Genomic DNA, 16,602 nt, shown 5'->3' on the forward strand with positions numbered 1-16,602 from the left:
GCGGCGATTTCGAAGCAGTTCACCGGCCTCGTCTCGGCCGAGTTTCGCCGCATGAACAACGATCAAGAAGCCGGAATTCAGCGACTCGAGGAGAAATTCCAACAAGAGAAGTCGCGGTTTCTGACTATTGCCAAGGCCGCCGCCGGCGGCAAAATTAGCCAGGACAAGCTCGAGGTTCTCGCGGACGGGCGAGCCTGTAGAACTAAGAGGAATCATCGAAAATACAATGAACTTGAGATTGGGCCATTTGCCACCATTCGCAGCGTACATGACAAGCCAGCTCTTCCCCAGCTCGTTCTACACGCCTACAACTCGACGCCAAGCGGATAGCTTCCGAACCTCTGGCATAACCGCGCCCTTTACCCCATCCCCACGACCTTGGCAGTGGAGTATCTCTTTGCCCTTTTTCCCTGGACCATTTTAAGCCCCCATGTCTTCGATGTGTCTCTCTCCTCGACGCTTGTGCCGAGGCGCCCTGCTTCTCTGGAGTTGCGAGAGGGGTGAATGGGAGACCGAAGAGGCTAGTCTTGAGTTGTGCAGGCAGATCTGGAAGAATTCTAGGTCGCGCTCCCCTAGGAAGAGAAGCACACCGGGGCCCGACGATCCCACTGATGAGATACTAGGAATGGAAAGCCCCAATCCACGTGATAGCGGCTACTTTGGAAGAGATACCTTGAAGAACGATGGCTGCTATGATATTGACGGGTTCGGCTATTCTAAGCATTATGAGGAGGAGCGTTTGGGGCGGCCACGGAAGCGGAAGCGTAGCTCGAGGCGCGTATCGATGTTGAGGACCCATTTGCTACAGTAGTCTAAGAGCTTGGCAACTAAGAGATGCGATCCAGACTCACTTTTGAGGACCAGCCTTGTCTACCAGAGCATTCAAATATCAGACTACCTTTTACCCAGAGACATGACAATATTTGATGAATTCACCAGTTTTGAGATCAATCCTGGGTACTTCGACAACTCGAGGTACTCCTGTCGAGACTCCAGGATCAATTGGATAATTTGGACCGTGGTCGTCATCGTGTTCACTGGATGGTGGCCGTCGGTGGTTGGAATGTGAGCCAGATAATAACGCAACCCGGAATCCAATTCCTCACAGCTGTTGTCTACGGGGCTACTATGCGATGAGAATAGCTGCAATGATGCCAATCACGATTAACAGTCGATGCGAGTTCATCGAAACCTCAAATATCTCGGCGAAGATCGATGCCTACACAACGCTATCTCCTGGATCCAAATTTCTCCATGCTGGTTTCAAGGAGCTCTTGCACTTCGTTTTCTTCCAGGACATGTTCCGGTCCCGTAATATCTATCGCACTATCCGGCGCCACGAAGTTTCCTGCTTTAACACTTTCCAGACTTAAAAGAGTCAGAACGCACCACGAGGCCCAAACATCTCTGGGCAGAGATACAGGGTATTGTCCATCTTTCCCCCAGCGCGCTGCTTCAGACTGACCCAGGCATGTATACCCCCCCCGTCACTCAAAGGCCTCCGCTGGGCAGCAGCCAGCACCATGGCATATCTCTCCCTCGCCGCGACCGATGCGCCTACATCGATCAAATATCCATCGACCCTTCTCTTTACCTCAGCATCATCCGCCGCATAAGCATCGACAGGGAAGTGCACTGTTCCTACTGGTCGCTCACCAGTCTTTCCTGAGAAGGCAAAGCACGAAATCAGAGACTTCCTTCGGTTCGAGCTGTTGTCTCGACCAAATTCATCCCCAGCCATGGCGGCAAAGAAGCGCTGAATCTCAAAGGCGTCAGCGTGAGGACAAATGCTGGCGTGTTTCTGCGCGACTTCGGCCATGACGGCTCGGGACGTGGCATCGGCTCCGCCATGCGCAATGTACACCTTCACACGGGCCTCCTCGGTGTTGGACGCCAAGTCCAGCGAGAAATAAATCACACGGTCATTGGGACCAAGAAGCCCTTCTATCAACCGCCACCCCGTATCCAAGCCGAGCCGAGAGAAAGCCTCTCGGGCTGTTTGGGTAGCATTTTCTTTTCCCGCGGCACACGGATCAAGGTAGATCTTCCATTGCGGTCCTTTGCTCGTTGACCAAGCACAGCTGTGCCAGGCTGCCAACTTCATTTCTGTGGGGGAGGATGGGGGCAAAAAGAGATCACGGATCGCGTCGAAGCGTTCGAGTGAGACAATGGAAGGATAGCTCTTCCCAATATCTTGATTGGCGCGAAGTGCAGCCTCGACAAGATGTGCCCAGCTGTTCCCAAGAGGTTGGGCTTCGGTCAAGAAGCGCAACTCGGCTTTCCCGGTACCCTGATCGATGGAAACCGAGTATTCGACCGCGGATCCGTCGTTGCAGACGCCGGACGTCCACCGTGTCGTGTCGAGTTGTTTTGGAACCGCCGTCTTACCCCATTCACCAGTCACCAGGGCAAGGGCTTGGGTCAACTCCTCCGCGGCGGCAGCGTCTTGTCCAGTTGCGGTGGAGAGATGCCTCAGCTGCCTGCTTACTTCGCCGAGAAAGCTGTCATTGATAGCTTGATCTACCGCAACTGGCTTCAAGCCTGCTGAGAAGTGGCGAAGTTTCATGTGCTTGCCGCGAGTGATGACAGCATTGGGGACCGTGTGCCTTCGCTCATACAAGTCCATGATAGCTGCCACAGTGTAGTCGATGTGCTCATCAGAATACACGTGACGTGGTACGGCAAAGCGGACAAGATTGGGAATCTTGGAACGCTCCTCGATCGGCTTGAGATCATACGCCCAACCGAATGGGCCGGCCTCGGCAGCACGGATGCCGTATTTCTTGATCAGCTCAAGCGTGAAGCCAACGGCGGCAAAGTCCTCGAGCTTCCTGTTGCACCCGAAGAAGAATTGGTCCATGTCAAGGTAGACCGCGTGACCGCCAGGGGGAGACAGCACTGCGACGCCATTTGCCTGGAGCTTCTGGGCAAAGGATTGGACCTGTGTGATGCGGTGGCAAAGGTAGGCTTGGTCGGTGACTTGATACAGACCAGCCGAGGCTGCCATGAGGTCACGGCCGCTCACTGAAGAGACAGCGTGTTAGTATTACTACCCGGAGACATAATGACAGATGCAACGTACTGCCGCCATAGGAGTCATTCCCATAACATAGGATCTGCCTCTCCTTAAGCAACATCCCAATGCCCTCGTATTTCTGTGCAAACAGACCTTGGTCACGGAAGCACAGCACACCGCCCATGTTCGCAAGCCCGTCCTTCTTCAAGCTGATGGTGAATCCCTCAGCATATGAAAACATCTCCTGAACGATGTCAGCAATGCTTTTGTCTGCATATCCATCTTCATATCTCTGGATGAAGTAGGCATTCTCCGCAAACCGACAAACGTCCAGGAACAATGGTATCGAATGGGATTTGGCCAGAGAAGCGGCACCGCGAATATTCGCCATCGAAACAGGCTGTGCAGCGGCCCAGTTGTTTGTGATTGTCACCAAGATCATGCTGACCTTCCCGGGTTCGCTTCCAGGTAGGCCTTGGTGGCGGCCAGGTCCAAATTCCCCTTGAAGTTGTTCTTGACACCAATCAAAGCCGATGGGAACGGATCCGTCAAGCCCGGCTGCGTGAAGGTCTGAAGGTTAAAGCCTGCAACAGCGGCGTTTGCCCCCGTGGTGTCAAAGAACCCGTTGCTGATGATGGCGGCGGGTTTGTCATGCTCAGGATGCGAGCCGTACCCTTCTGCAATCATGGCGCTCATGGAGAAGAGGAGGGTTTCGGCGCAACGCCCCTGCGGCAGGATGAAGAAGTTGGGGTGCTCGAGCTGATGGCGGCCACCATTCACGAAACCCCCTTTGGAGGATACGAGTAGCTTGGTCTGGTAAAACGCAACATCGGTCTTACCTGCCAGCACCCTATCCATGACGTTGTGTCGATTGGTGCCACGCTCAAAGATATCGCGGAAGGCGTCCAGCAGGCAGTAATAACCCCAGTTACGACCGTAGCTTTCGTCTCCTCTCACCACTTCATCATCAGGTCAGTCACAGTGGCTTTGCCAGCTGTATTCGGAATGGGAGGATTCGCTTACAAGCTGCCCATTGGACATCAGTCATAGCCGAGGTGCCAGAATCTGACAGAAAGTCACAAGTAAGGAGCCCAGCGGGGAAGGCAAAAACATTGTACTCAACATCCTCCAGAATCTTCTCACGTTCCTCTGCTGAAGCTGAGGGGAGAGATCTGACAACAAGGGCGGCATGTGCCGGTGGACGCGGGACAGAAGTCGCCATGGTGGCAGCAGCTTGGAAAGGCCTTGGACGGAACTGAAACGGCTACGTTGGACAACAGACATACGACCGCCTTTTAAGTCTGTTTTGACTGTGTCTGGATTGTCTTCTCACTACTTCTATGCAAAGAGCTGTCATCTTCGGACTTTGCCCATTTCCAGTATACATCTGCTGCCGTACAACGGGGCCATTTCGTGCGAGGCCGAGACGGCGGGATGTAATATTGCTGACCGGTATCATCCTCAATTTCATCATAGCCTCAAAAGTCGGAGACGGCTCGGGAAGGCAAGAGTAGGAGATAAAGCTAAAGCGGGACTAGAACCCGACGGGATACGAACCAGGACGGACTGATGTTGCAAGCTGTATCTCCCCAGCAAGTACCGTGCTTGGTTCTTGACATTCTACAGACGATAGGTTCTTGGGCCTGCATCTGTTGTGTTCCACAGTACTTCCCTATCAGGGATGTTTCCGACTGCTTGTGCTACGGGTACAAGCTGTTTTAGGTGTAGGCTGTACATCACAAGCCCGAAGAGATGCAGCTTTCTTACTCTCCTCGCACTTGTCACGCACCTCGGACGAACCTGAACACCGCGATCTTACCAACCGAGGGTGAATTTTCTAGCTTCAATTTCGTGATGGCTGTGTTGACCGCTTCTCTGTTGTGGTTAGGTTGTAACGCAATTGAGACATCTGCGTGGGAGTTGGACTCAAGAGACAATGCTGGGTTCCTCGTGGACTTATTGTCTAAGGTGCTTATCACTACTACTTACCCAAGGTTTGTATTTATGTCAACTTCTGTTATCTCCCAATGGTACATCATCGGAGCTCTACATATCATTTGGCCAGACTCGGTCTGAGCTTCAATGTCATCTATCCGCTCGAAGACCAACCAGATAGCTCGAACGACCAATCCCCGAAAGACTGCCCGTTCTTTTTCACTCAACAACTGGTCCAAGAGGATGCATAGAGACTTGCTCTATATTTTGCCAGTCATTTGGCCCGCCGCGGCTCTAGCGACCGGAGAGCATGATGTTTTCCATACCTAAGGATGGGATGAACCAGAGGTCTCCCGATTGCATGGTTACAGTGCTTGTTGTTTATTCCCGCGTAATGCCTTCACGGCGACGCTATGGTGGTTGGACGGGATCTGACGCTGTAGATCAATGGGACAGCTCGGTCCGCTCAGATTGAGTGTGAAAAGTTTGAATTTACTGTGTACAATGCAGGTTGGTGTTGACATGGCTGCAATGCCATCAACCAGGCCAGCCGAGGTTGACGGAACATCTTTTATCCAACTATTGACCACTTGTTGGAGGTTGGGAACTTGTTGGTTGAGGGCCTGATGGATTCATGTCAAGAAAACGAATTACCAACGACCCGCTGCATAATCATGTTGCTCGGTCAGGCACCAAAGTAATATTAGATGGTAGTTTCCCCCCCTCCTCCTTGAAATACCTCCCAGATCAACCGCCACCGCCACCGTTCCACCTGCTAGACGACATCAAATGTCTTCCCTACATGTTTGGATCACGGCCACCGCCGTCATCGTCTCTCTTCTTCTCCTCACCAGGGCAATCACCTCCAAAAAGACGTCCAAATTCTCCTCCCTCCCATTACCACCCGGCCCACCTACCCTTCCCATCATCGGCAACCTCCACCAAGCACCCAAAACCCACCCATGGTTCCAATTCCACACCTGGGCCAAAACCTACGGCCCCGTCCTCCACCTCAACATGACCGGCCAGCACGTCATCGTCCTCAGCACGAACAAAGCAGCCCACGACCTCCTCGCCAGGCAAGGTGCCACCTTCTCGGACAGACCTTGCTTTGTCGTCGCGCACGAGCTGGCCCTCCAGGGAATGCACATGCTCCTCCGACCATACGACCAACGCTTCAAACTTCACCACAAGCTCGAGAGCCCCGTGCTGGGCGAACGAGCGGCAAAGGCCTACGTCAAGATCCAAGACTTGGAGTCGAAACAGCTCCTCCTTGAACTCTTACGTGGGGGTGGGAAACCAATCAACCCCCACGACGAAATAGAGCGCATGACCGCCAGCGTGATCTACACCCTCTTTTACGGGCAGAGGGTCCGCGAGGCGAATGATGCCATCCTGCTTCAGGCTCACGCTGTAAACCACGAGTTCGACCAGCTGGCGCAGGTGGGAAAGTATCTGGTTGATTCGTTCCCTGTGCTGAACCGGCTGCCGGGGTTTTTGGCTCCTTGGAAGGCGGAGGCGGCGGAGCACTGGGGGAAACAACGGGCCCTTCACGTAGGGAATTTGGAGAGGGGGTTGGATGGGAGGAGCTGGAATGTTGCGCGGCAGATGAAGAGGGCGGTTGATGGGATGGGGGAGATTGTTATGTCTGTGGATGAGTTGGCGTTGGATATTGGGATTATGGCTGATGCTGCGCTTGATGCAAGCACAGAGACGATCATGTGGTTTGTTTTGGCTTGTGTTACTGAGGGCCATAGGGGGTGGGTTTACAAGGCACAGGGGGACTTGGATCGGGTTGTTGGACGGGGGCGGTTGCCCGGCTTTGATGACCGGGCTGGGTTGCCGTATGTTACTGCTGTTGTGGACGAGTTGATGCGGTGGCGGCCGGCGGGCGCGGCGGGGGTGCCGCATTTTACCAAGGTGGAGAGCAGATATGAGGGTTGGCGGATTCCTGCCAACTCGGTGGTGATTCCGAATCATTGGGCGATTACACGGGAGGAGGCTGTGTTTGGCCCGGATGTGGAAGCGTTTGTGCCGGAGCGGTGGTTAGGAGAGGAGCTTCCCATCGTTGGGTTTGGGTATGGACGCCGGATATGCCCCGGCCGGCATGTTGCGCGGAATGGCTCGTGGATAGCGGTGGCACGGCTGTTGTGGGCTTTTGATATCATGCCTGAGTTGAATGAGTTGGGTGCGCCGGTGGACGTGGATACAAAAGGCACTGATGGGCTGGTTACGAAAGCATTGCCTTTCAAGGCTCGGTGTGTTCCCAGGGGGAGCTGGGTGAGGGATGTTGTGTCGAGGGAATGTGACACCTGGGGCGTGGACCATCATGACGTCCTCGATCAGATTGGACGTGAAGTCTTTAATTAAGTTGTGTTTTAAGGTCAAACTGTGATGAAAGATTTCCAGGTACTGAATAATCCAGAGGTAAAGTGCGCGTAGTTAAAGGCGCCAGCATACAGATATTCCCCAACTCCCGGCGTCATGTTAATGTTACCTAAGGCCGAAGAAGTTATACTTTTATCACGCCCTTCAACTAACCGCAACACGAAAGTACGTATGTCTCCATCCTAACACGTCTCCAGGTTTATGCCATGAATGCTCTGACGAGGACAGAGCCCTCACGTAGTGGTGGTAAGGTATGCCGTACAACTCGGTATTGAGAATGTATGGCCAGAAAAGGGTTCAGATTACTAGGTAGTTACAGGTACTTTATTGAGTAAGCTCAGACTAGAGACAATGCAAGCTTGGACTGACACCTGATAATCTTGGGGTTAACGGACAGAAGAAGCTCAGACTATAAAGTGAAGAAGCTTGGACTGAGACCAAGGGTTAACTCGACAATCCGTTGATCCATTTACGGTAGATTGGTTTTCGGTGCGAGACTTCTGCCAAGCATTTCCCTATAAAAGGTCCCGGATTATTTGTGTTTTCGAGACCGCTAACACTGCCGCGCATCACGGTGTGAGTGCGTCAAGTTGGCGGAGAGGGATTTTAGTCCCATGGACTTGGAGGATAGGTATATCAGGTACCTTATATATCATCAAAGAATATCTCATGGCCGAATGCTGCAATGTCGTTAGAGGGCGGTTCAAGGGAGACTCGCTTGACAGTCCTGGTATCAAATTTCCTTCTCAGATGCCACCCTATAAAGGAAATGACATATATTTCCGTGGTGCGTAGCCCTGGTTGCGGGCTGACTTACCTAGTCACCTACCTTATCTTGTTTACCTATTGTTTCCTGGCGTTGTAGAGGAAGCGATGACGACGATCAAAAATCACCCTCAGAGTCAGGATTAACCTATATATGCACTGTACAGTGGGGTGGGGGGGTTGGAAAGACGTTGACGGCGTTGAACCACATCGATGAAAACCGAAACAACCACGGCATTTTAAGATAGTTGGCATGTTGTCGGGTGCGGTGTGTCAAGAGATGCAAAATCCGAGTCGTATTGCCAAGCATCAGCATTGCCTAAACAAAGTTACTCGTAATTCCAGCCAACGACACCTCGAGACCCACTCCCAATGGCAGCAACGTCAAGATCAACCACCAATCGCCGGTTTCCAAGCCTTACTAGGTAGTGGGTAGCCTTGGTGAGATGCGAGGCAGTGCGAAACCTGAACATCCCGGGCTTTAAAGACTGACAGGATTCCTTCCAAATACGTCAGTCATTCTTCATTCTCTCCAAACGCCCATCATTGATAATCATGCGTCAAGAAATCCTTCTGTCTCTTCTCGCCGGCTTTACCGCCCGCGCAGAGTTGTTCCATCGCCAGCAACAACCTCCCGATGAAACCCCCAGCCCCATCCCCCGCCCAACAGGCACCAGCAACTCCTCCTCCCCTAACTTGACCCCCTACAAGATCGACTACTTCCACCTAGGCATGGAATACGCCGCGCTCGACCTCTGCGGCCCAGACCCCTACGCTATCAAAGACGCCGGAAGGATCAACCCCAGTTACTGCCTCGTTGACCGATACTGGGCTTTCATGCCCGACCTCACTGAGCTCAACTCAACAGAGACATTTGACTACGTCAACAGCAATTGGACCTCCAGCTCCGTCCAGTTCAGCCTGCGCGCGCTGTACACTGGTCTTTTTGCCCGTGGGATTCTACCGGAAGCACTCCGCGACTGGGCAAGCCAGGACCCGCTGGCTCTTCTGGGGATGGGGAATCTCTCCGACGATGACAAGCGCGCCATTGGAGAGCTGGTGGCTCGAGAGAGGGCGAACGGAACAAAGACGATTTCTCCTCCAGAGGATATGAGATCCTCCCGAGCAGCGGAGGTGACGGCGCAGATGCTGGCACTGGAGAGCTGGGATCGGCATCGTCGTTCGGCGTTGTCGAGTGTCACCCCAGCGCCGACGGCAGCGTTTGCCCTCGGGGCAGAGGACAAGAAGGAGGTGTTTTTGGTTTTGTCGTCGGCGTTGCCGCAGGTGTTTGGAGAGTTGGGCAGGCCGAGGAATGAGACGGAGAAGGGGAGGGATCCCAAATCGATGGGGATTACTGAGACGTATTTGAAGTCGCCGTTTGTTCCAGGAGGGCCGAACGCGAGGGTGTTGTGGTATACTGCTTTGACGCCAGATGAGTTGTCTGGTGCTGTGGGACTGCGCGCGTTTGCTAGTTGGGGGCTTTGGATGGGGATTTGGGGGTTGATGGGTTTTGTGGTTGTGTTGTGAGCGGAGTTGACGTATTTGTGATTGAGTGTATGTCAAAAACAATTGTGGACACTTGACATTTTGACTGGCGGTAGCTTTGTTCATGCGAACTATATGGAGCCCCGTGTCTGCTCGATTCTTTGACGCTGAGCGATATTAGCCAGGTGTTTGCCTGTTGCTCATGTTTGAGGAAGGGCGGAAGAGGATGAAGGGTAACTGAGAGAGATCCTGCTGGGAATTTAACATTCATGGCTTTTTGGGAGGAAGAGCAAGAACTGGAAAATAGAGAGATAGAATTGGCTGGATCAAATGAGATGCGAAACAATGGAAAGATTTGCTATGAAACGAATGTTTGAACTGCTTTGATCGGCAAAGCCATTTTGTGATAGCTGTGATCCTGTCATCTGAAAAGTCAGTGGCACTGTCAGCCCAAGCCGTTCTTTCCATGTTGGGTGCCAAGGCCAGCTGAGATGGAAGGCACCACACCTCAACAGCAGAGTCGCCCTTTCCCTCCTGCTGCTTAGCAACACCAAACACATGGTCTTGATCCTGTGATATGATGTCGTCATCAAAGCTGCAGTATGAACACCTCGATCAGCAGGACCACTCCATCCGTCTTTTGCGCCTGCTCCCAGGACGATGGCTCGACAACATCTACTGCGAGCTGCAAACCGTCTCGCTCGACGACAGCCCCGCATACCACGCTCTTTCCTACGTCTGGGGCAACCCCCAAGACACAGGCCTCATCACCGTGGATGGTTCACCATTCCAAGCCACCAAGAACCTGATCACTGCCCTGCGGCGGCTGAGATCCAGTATCGACGTCAAGGTGTTCTGGGTGGACGCCGTGTGCATCAACCAGCTAGACACGAACGAGAAGACAAGTCAGCTAGGGCTGATGGCTAGAATATACAAGAGTGCAGCAGACGTACAGGTTTTCTTGGGCGAGAGTGGTGTTCTCGACCTCATACCGCACGAGCAACAGGGGCTGTGGGATGATCCGCCGCGGACGCACTGGGTTCGGGATGCCACTATGTTAATTCACACAGAGCATCCGCCGCATAAAGACGGGGTGGGTTTTTACCACCAGCTTTTTTTTGCTCAGAGCTATGTGCTAAAAGTTTAGAAAACCTTAGTTGGACTCTCGAGGTGTCATAATCGACTGGGGAACATACCTCCGTTTGCCAAGCTCACCGGAACAACCTGGCTATAAACCCGCCTCGAGAGAGGTCCCTATGTGGGCTATAGTTCGTACATACCTGCAGTATATTACTGCTAGCTCGCACTCTACTAACACATCGGGGACAGTTGGATCCATCAAATGGCCTGAATGCCGCAGATCAGCACAGGGTTGACCAGTTCTTCACGAGACAGCAGGATCCCATGCATGGCCGCGATCAAGAGCTGCCACCGCTCGAAAGGTTACGCCATAACCAGTCTGGTGCCTTTGCCATGATGAAGATGCTCTCAAATGGGAGATGTCTGAAGGTGTGTTGCCAGGGCCCTTTGGACTCATCAGCCTGGCAAGGGGCTCTCAATGTAATTGCCCATCTCGTCAGCCTACCGTGGTGGTCACGAGCTTGGGTCTTGCAAGAAGCCATCTTACACCAACGGGATGTCCTCGCCATCTACGGCGAGATCGTCGTTCCCATGGGTCTTATTGAAGATTCCGGAGCCGTTCTTCCACGCCACTATGCACGCGGTGATTGCTGCAAGCGCTTTTGGAACTCGCTGCCTCAGGCCCAGAAAGCAACCCTCGAAAAGTTTGCCAACACCATGGGCCAGCTAGAGGGTATCAGACAGACATTGAACATGCTGAAGATGAAGCAAATTGAAATGCTCAAATATCTGATAGACAAGACGCGTTTTAAAGAGGCTACCGACCCGCGCGACAAGATTTACGGCCTGTTGGGCCTTCTCAGCAACTGCGATGAACCCATCGACCTGGTTCCTGATTACCACCTCTCCGCAAACGACCTCTACACCAAGGTGGCAATGCAAATGATCAGCTACACCAGAAGCCTCTCCATTCTCCACCACCACGAGTTTCGCTCCTCCGCTTTGTGTTCAGAGTTACCATCATGGGTGCCATGCTGGGGCCCAACCTACGGCTCTCTCACCCCCTTTCAAATCGGAGAACGCACTGCCAACTTCTTGGCTTGCCCCCCTGGGCCAGACAGGATCCCTCATCTTGCCAACGACACTCCTTGCCCCAATGCTTTGGTTGTGCAAGGGAGATTCATCTCGAAAGTCTCTGCCGTCACGACTCCCGCTTCCAAAGAAACGACAAGTTTATTCATAGACTTGCTGACCTTCCTCCAGACTTTCTTCGACATTGACCCGTTCTCTCTCCACCCAATAACCCAAGAACCAGAAGAGGATGCGCTAGCCCGCACGCTTCTGTCGGACCAAGTCTTTGAGGTACGATATGAGTTCAAGGCTGGGCAAGTAGTGTTCAGCAGAGCCTACGCTGGGGATATCCAGATGTTTCGTCTCGCTCGTCAGATCTTGATGGCGCAGAAGATGGGACAGACTTTGGTGCTCATCTTGCCGAACGGCACGGTCATGGATGACGAGGCAAAGGCGCATGTGGTGATGCATGCCGAGGAGAACTTCTGGTGTGCCAATGAGGGGAGGGTGTTTTTCCGAACAGAAGAGGGCCATTTTGGGTCTGGGCCGAGGGAAACAAATGTGGGGGATGAGGTTTGGGTTGTGTTGGGGAGTTTGGTGCCTCTGGTTTTGAGAAGGGCAACAGAGGGGGAGGAGGGTAGAAGGCTGGTGGGCTATGCATATGTTCATGGGATTATGGACGGGGAGGCTGCGCCTGGGGTGAATGGGGAGGGGAAGAGGGAGGTATATTTGGTGTAGCTCCACGCAGAGCTTGCTATCGCTTGACTTGGGGTCTGTTCCCAAGATCCTGACCAGCCATGTCCATGTGCCTGTGATGACTCCCCCGGACGCCGGGCAGAGGGGCGGTGGGTATCCATGATATGAGATTCCTGCAACAATACTCGCTGGTGACTGACAAGAAACAAAACCAGTAAACGCCGTCGTCCACCCCATCCTTTTATGTACATCATATTACGTTGACCAAGCCACCGTGGCCGTATCGTTGTCGATTTGGCCGAATATTTCCCTCTACCGTACATCATTCCCAGTCGCTTATCGTACAACTTGTTCGTGTCGTCCGGTTTTTCAAGTTTCGTCGTTCGAGATCAGAGATCGGGGTTTAAGCGGGACTAATGTTCAGAGTCAGCGACAGTTACCAAGAGAGAGAAGTGTTGGAATGATACTGACACAAGGAAGGCCTCGCCAAAGCCAGTGCTCAAAAGAGCAACAGCAAGACCAAAGATGGTGATGCTGCGGGTGATCTCGGCATTCTCAGAGTAGAAGAGAGCGTTGGTGGCAATGGTAAATGGGTTCATGGAGCCCTTCTTCGCGCGGCGGGGCACGGGGCCCTGGCCACCCATACCGATGTATTGACGGTTCATTTTGGCGGTGGTGATGTGTGGTTGTTGTTGAGAGAGTGACGGGCGCTGGGGGGAGTGCTGGTGGAATTGCCGTGTCCGGGGATGTGGAATCGAAATTTTGGCAGTGACGCAGGTGGTCCAAGAATTCGACACCAGCCACAGTCAATTGATGACCCCACCACTCGGTGTAGTGCGTGTGCACCAGCCACAGATACCCCGGAACATTAAGGCTGAGGCCAAGCCAAGCTCGTGACCCCCGCAGCTGACAGGGCTCCACCTGAGCTTCAGGCCCCTCACCTCACCCCACCAAGTCTCCTGACGACGACTCTGTCATTGTCCGCCACTATAAAGAATTGCGACGACGACCATACCAACCAATGCCACTACTACCTTCCTCACCATAAACACATTGACCAATCATGCTTTCCCAGCATTGAACACGAGTTACACAACAGACACTCCAATCTTCACAATTTTCACACACATACACACACAATCTGAGGATGTCTAACATCGACCAAACCGGGGGCGGCTTTCTCCCACCATCACCAGCTTCAACAGCGACCTCGACTGCCACCGCCAACACATTCAGCGGCAACGCCTCGCCATTACCACACCCTCGAGGCCATGCCCTCAAAGCAGGCTCTGCCAAGGAGGACAAGATCCGTAACTACATCTCAGATCGCCTCGCCCACATCAACCGCCGTCTGGTCACCAAACCAGAAGAAGAGACCGACAACAACATCAAACCATACACCTCACTGGCTGACCTGTGCCAAACTGACCTCGATCCACTCATCAATATCATATGGCTATCCGGGACACGTACGTTGCATCACTCTCTGTCTTGCGTGGACCATTGCTGACTTTGACATAGCGGCCCTGCAAATACCATACCTGCTCAACATTGCTTCCGACTTCAATGACTGGCTGCAAACACCCACGTCCTTTTCAGTCGCACACAAGGCATCTTCACCAACCATATTCGGCATTTTGTCCAAACTGGACCATTGCTTTGCCAGTCTGCTTTGTGGCCGCGATTTCGTCACTTCTGAACCCCTTCCTGGCTTCTTCAACTCTGCATCGGCGACCGGGGGCTCCGGAATGTCCAAGACAGATATGGTGAGACTCAAGAGCACGGTTCAGCAGACGAGAGTTGTTATCGTTGACGTCCTGGACAATGATGATGACGGGGAAACTAGCAGGGTGGAGGAACTTGATGATCAAGATGGAGAAGAGGGGGATGATTATGATGGCGATGAGTGGGACGACCGTGAGAAAGAGCGCATGTTCATGGATGTGGCACGCGTTTATGAGAATACGCTGGTCAAACTGGGAGAGTTGCTTTTGGAGTAACTGTTTCGTTCAGCGCTCTAGCTCGCATATATTGCTAACTACCGACCCCTCTCCCAGAGGCAACCCACCACTCCGCTACTCCTCCTACCCCCAGCACAATCACCGCCGAGCCCCCTGGCTTAAGCATGTGCTATCCTAGTATGCCTCAATCTCAGCCAACTCACCCGCATCTCGGGGGATCTGGCACCTCCCAGTTCCGCACCGCGGCGGCTGGATTCGGCAAGTCTTGGTCGACTCGACGCAGATGGCATCAAGTCTCGTGCACGGCTCGAACCCGCCGATACAAACCTCATTCACACACTTCTCGACGCCATTGCAGTATCTGCCATCGTCACACTGGGCGTCGGACGAACAGAAATTGGCAGGCTTGTCGGGAAGCCAGAGATCGGGACTCCTCTCGCCCAAGATGGCAACCAACTCAACAATATCCTTCTTCAAGGTGAATGACCTCTCCCCATTGGCGTTCAGTCCGAGTGCCTGCGAGACCTTGGCCCTGAGAGCCTTCTCAAGCTCACCGCTGTAGGCGGTGTTAAGTGCTTGGGTCTTTTCCTCGATCACACTTTTGGCGAGCATCTCGACAAGGTTATCAAGAAGATCAAACGGAGTGGCGAGCAGCGTGCCGGCAGTAATATCGATAACCGACCGGAGGATGTCATTCCAAACTGCCTTGAGGGAGTCACCCTTGAAGAGGTGGGTTACCGCCTTGAGGATACTGGATGTGCTACCCAGGATGGCCGTGACAAGACCGTTAAGGAAGGACACCCCGCTGATGTTGAACTTGATGTTCGTGTCGCTGAGTTGGGCAGCAACCTTGGTGATGGGACGGATGGTGAGGATGTAGTTGCCTGCCGCATCGCGTTTGAGGGGGGCAGGTGCGAAGGTGAAGAGGATGGCAAGTTGAGCACGGGTGGCCAGAGAGCCAGCTGCGTTGAACGAGTCGGAACCAGCGCCGATGCACTTACCCAGGACCCGAGTTCCGAATTTTTGCTTGATATCGGCGCGCGCCCAAAGCTCGATGGGGAGGTCGGCGACGAAGATGCCGGGGTTGGATAGGGAGATGGGGTTGCCCGAGAACTTGATGCCGGCCTCGGCGAGGAGCTTGGCATTGGCTTGGGTGCCAGTGATCTCGGCCGTGACCGTGCAGGAATGGCCAGTGTCAATTTTGACGTTGGTGGGGTCGTTGTATTGGAAGAGAAGACCGCTTCGGTCAATCTTGATGTTGTTTGCAGCGAGCGCATCGTTCACCTTGGCGGCGACGATGCGGCAGAGTAGCTGAACAGTGGCATCGCCTTGTGAACACTCCAAGAAACCGATGAGGGGGTTGAGGAGGTCAGAAAGACGGACAGTGCCGCGGGGCTTGAGGGCGCGGAACTGATAGGGCTCGAGGGAGGTTTCTGTGCCGGTGGTAGCACGGGGCGCAGTGATTGCTGTGGCGGTTGTCAGCCCCAGAAGGGGAAGCAATGGAAGAAATCTCATTTTCAAGCTTCTACTTGAGCTGAGGATCTTGATGGGGCGGCGTTGTGTGTCCAAGAAAGGCAGTAGAAGAGAAGATCATGGTGGCATTTTATACCTGCCAGTGAGGTACACTGTGGACTGAGGCATTCATGACAGAGAAGTTCGCCGAACAACTCTTGTGTATGGTGCGATGCCATCACGATGTCCGATGCTTCGCTTCATCATGGTATCGAACGTGTTGGTTTCCCACTCAGCTCAATCTCCCAAGGCCGATTTATAGTGCCATGTCTCGGCTGATATATTGCAATGGTATTGACTAGACAGCCGAGTGTAGCGCTGAACATGTGTGCACTTTAGAGCCCCGAACCGTTACCAGTTGCACAGCAGCTAGCCAATGGAAGGCTTTTCCAGCCGAGACCCCGCATAAAGTCAACATACAGAAAGGGGATGCAGTTCGATCTTTTGTCTTGCTTTGGAACACAATGGCAGCGAGGTGGAATTCGCCGAATATTGGTTTGGCACCCCAGAAACAAAAGACGGTACGGCTGGAACTTGGGTGTCATTTTTACGTTTATAACCAGAGACTGGGTTTTGCTTTGTCAGCAGTGACCAAGGGTACCCCTAGAAGTAGGGCGTTGCATATGTTAAGTCGTTTGAGAGGTCCGACTGAGTGATCATCACTTGAAACTGCAAGACTTATCACGAGGCTCT

At 53.2% G+C, this 16,602-nt stretch overlaps 8 protein-coding genes across 8 annotated transcripts; 4 read left to right on the forward strand and 4 right to left on the reverse strand.

Annotated features, from left to right (window-relative positions):
• Positions 1 to 1,092: 1,092 nt before the first annotated feature.
• QC762_401090 (putative secondary metabolism biosynthetic enzyme) lies at positions 1,093 to 4,247 on the reverse strand. The gene is made up of 3 exons (XM_062889562.1): positions 4,040 to 4,247; positions 3,083 to 3,975; positions 1,093 to 3,024 (listed from the first exon to the last, which is right to left on the reverse strand). The coding sequence occupies exons 2-3, from the start codon at positions 3,456 to 3,458 to the stop codon at positions 1,379 to 1,381; spliced, it is 2,022 nt and encodes a 673-aa protein (XP_062743077.1). The 5' UTR covers positions 3,459 to 3,975; positions 4,040 to 4,247; the 3' UTR covers positions 1,093 to 1,378.
• Positions 4,248 to 5,625: 1,378 nt separating this feature from the next.
• Positions 5,626 to 7,321, forward strand: QC762_401100 (uncharacterized protein; the record flags this gene model as incomplete). The annotated part of the gene is made up of 2 exons (XM_062889563.1): positions 5,626 to 5,648; positions 5,698 to 7,321. The coding sequence occupies 2 exons, from the start codon at positions 5,626 to 5,628 to the stop codon at positions 7,319 to 7,321; spliced, it is 1,647 nt and encodes a 548-aa protein (XP_062743078.1).
• Positions 7,322 to 8,659: 1,338 nt separating this feature from the next.
• On the forward strand, positions 8,660 to 9,631 carry QC762_401105 (uncharacterized protein; the record flags this gene model as incomplete). Its single annotated transcript, XM_062889564.1, has 1 exon — positions 8,660 to 9,631. One exon carries the CDS (start codon positions 8,660 to 8,662, stop codon positions 9,629 to 9,631), a length of 972 nt encoding a protein of 323 aa, XP_062743079.1.
• Positions 9,632 to 10,105: 474 nt separating this feature from the next.
• On the forward strand, positions 10,106 to 12,478 carry QC762_0062110 (uncharacterized protein; the record flags this gene model as incomplete). Its single annotated transcript, XM_062883621.1, has 3 exons — positions 10,106 to 10,682; positions 10,747 to 10,857; positions 10,919 to 12,478. Exons 1-3 carry the CDS (start codon positions 10,167 to 10,169, stop codon positions 12,476 to 12,478), a joined length of 2,187 nt encoding a protein of 728 aa, XP_062743080.1. The 5' UTR covers positions 10,106 to 10,166.
• QC762_0062120 (uncharacterized protein) lies at positions 11,996 to 12,673 on the reverse strand (the record flags this gene model as incomplete). The annotated part of the gene is made up of 1 exon (XM_062883622.1): positions 11,996 to 12,673. The coding sequence occupies one exon, from the start codon at positions 12,671 to 12,673 to the stop codon at positions 11,996 to 11,998; it is 678 nt and encodes a 225-aa protein (XP_062743081.1).
• A 166-nt stretch (positions 12,674 to 12,839) lies between these two features.
• Positions 12,840 to 13,223, reverse strand: QC762_401130 (uncharacterized protein; the record flags this gene model as incomplete). Its single annotated transcript, XM_062889565.1, has 2 exons — positions 12,908 to 13,223; positions 12,840 to 12,849 (listed from the first exon to the last, which is right to left on the reverse strand). The coding sequence occupies exons 1-2, from the start codon at positions 13,099 to 13,101 to the stop codon at positions 12,840 to 12,842; spliced, it is 204 nt and encodes a 67-aa protein (XP_062743082.1). The 5' UTR covers positions 13,102 to 13,223.
• A 360-nt stretch (positions 13,224 to 13,583) lies between these two features.
• Positions 13,584 to 15,955, forward strand: QC762_401140 (uncharacterized protein; the record flags this gene model as incomplete). The annotated part of the gene is made up of 2 exons (XM_062889566.1): positions 13,584 to 13,905; positions 13,958 to 15,955. 2 exons carry the CDS (start codon positions 13,584 to 13,586, stop codon positions 14,434 to 14,436), a joined length of 801 nt encoding a protein of 266 aa, XP_062743083.1. The 3' UTR covers positions 14,437 to 15,955.
• On the reverse strand, positions 14,572 to 15,912 carry QC762_401150 (uncharacterized protein; the record flags this gene model as incomplete). Its single annotated transcript, XM_062889567.1, has 1 exon — positions 14,572 to 15,912. The coding sequence occupies one exon, from the start codon at positions 15,910 to 15,912 to the stop codon at positions 14,572 to 14,574; it is 1,341 nt and encodes a 446-aa protein (XP_062743084.1).
• Positions 15,956 to 16,602: the final 647 nt, after the last annotated feature.

Source organism: Podospora pseudocomata, chromosome 4 (assembly GCF_035222375.1).
Source record: "Podospora pseudocomata strain CBS 415.72m chromosome 4, whole genome shotgun sequence".
Taxonomy (NCBI): domain Eukaryota; kingdom Fungi; phylum Ascomycota; class Sordariomycetes; order Sordariales; family Podosporaceae; genus Podospora; species Podospora pseudocomata.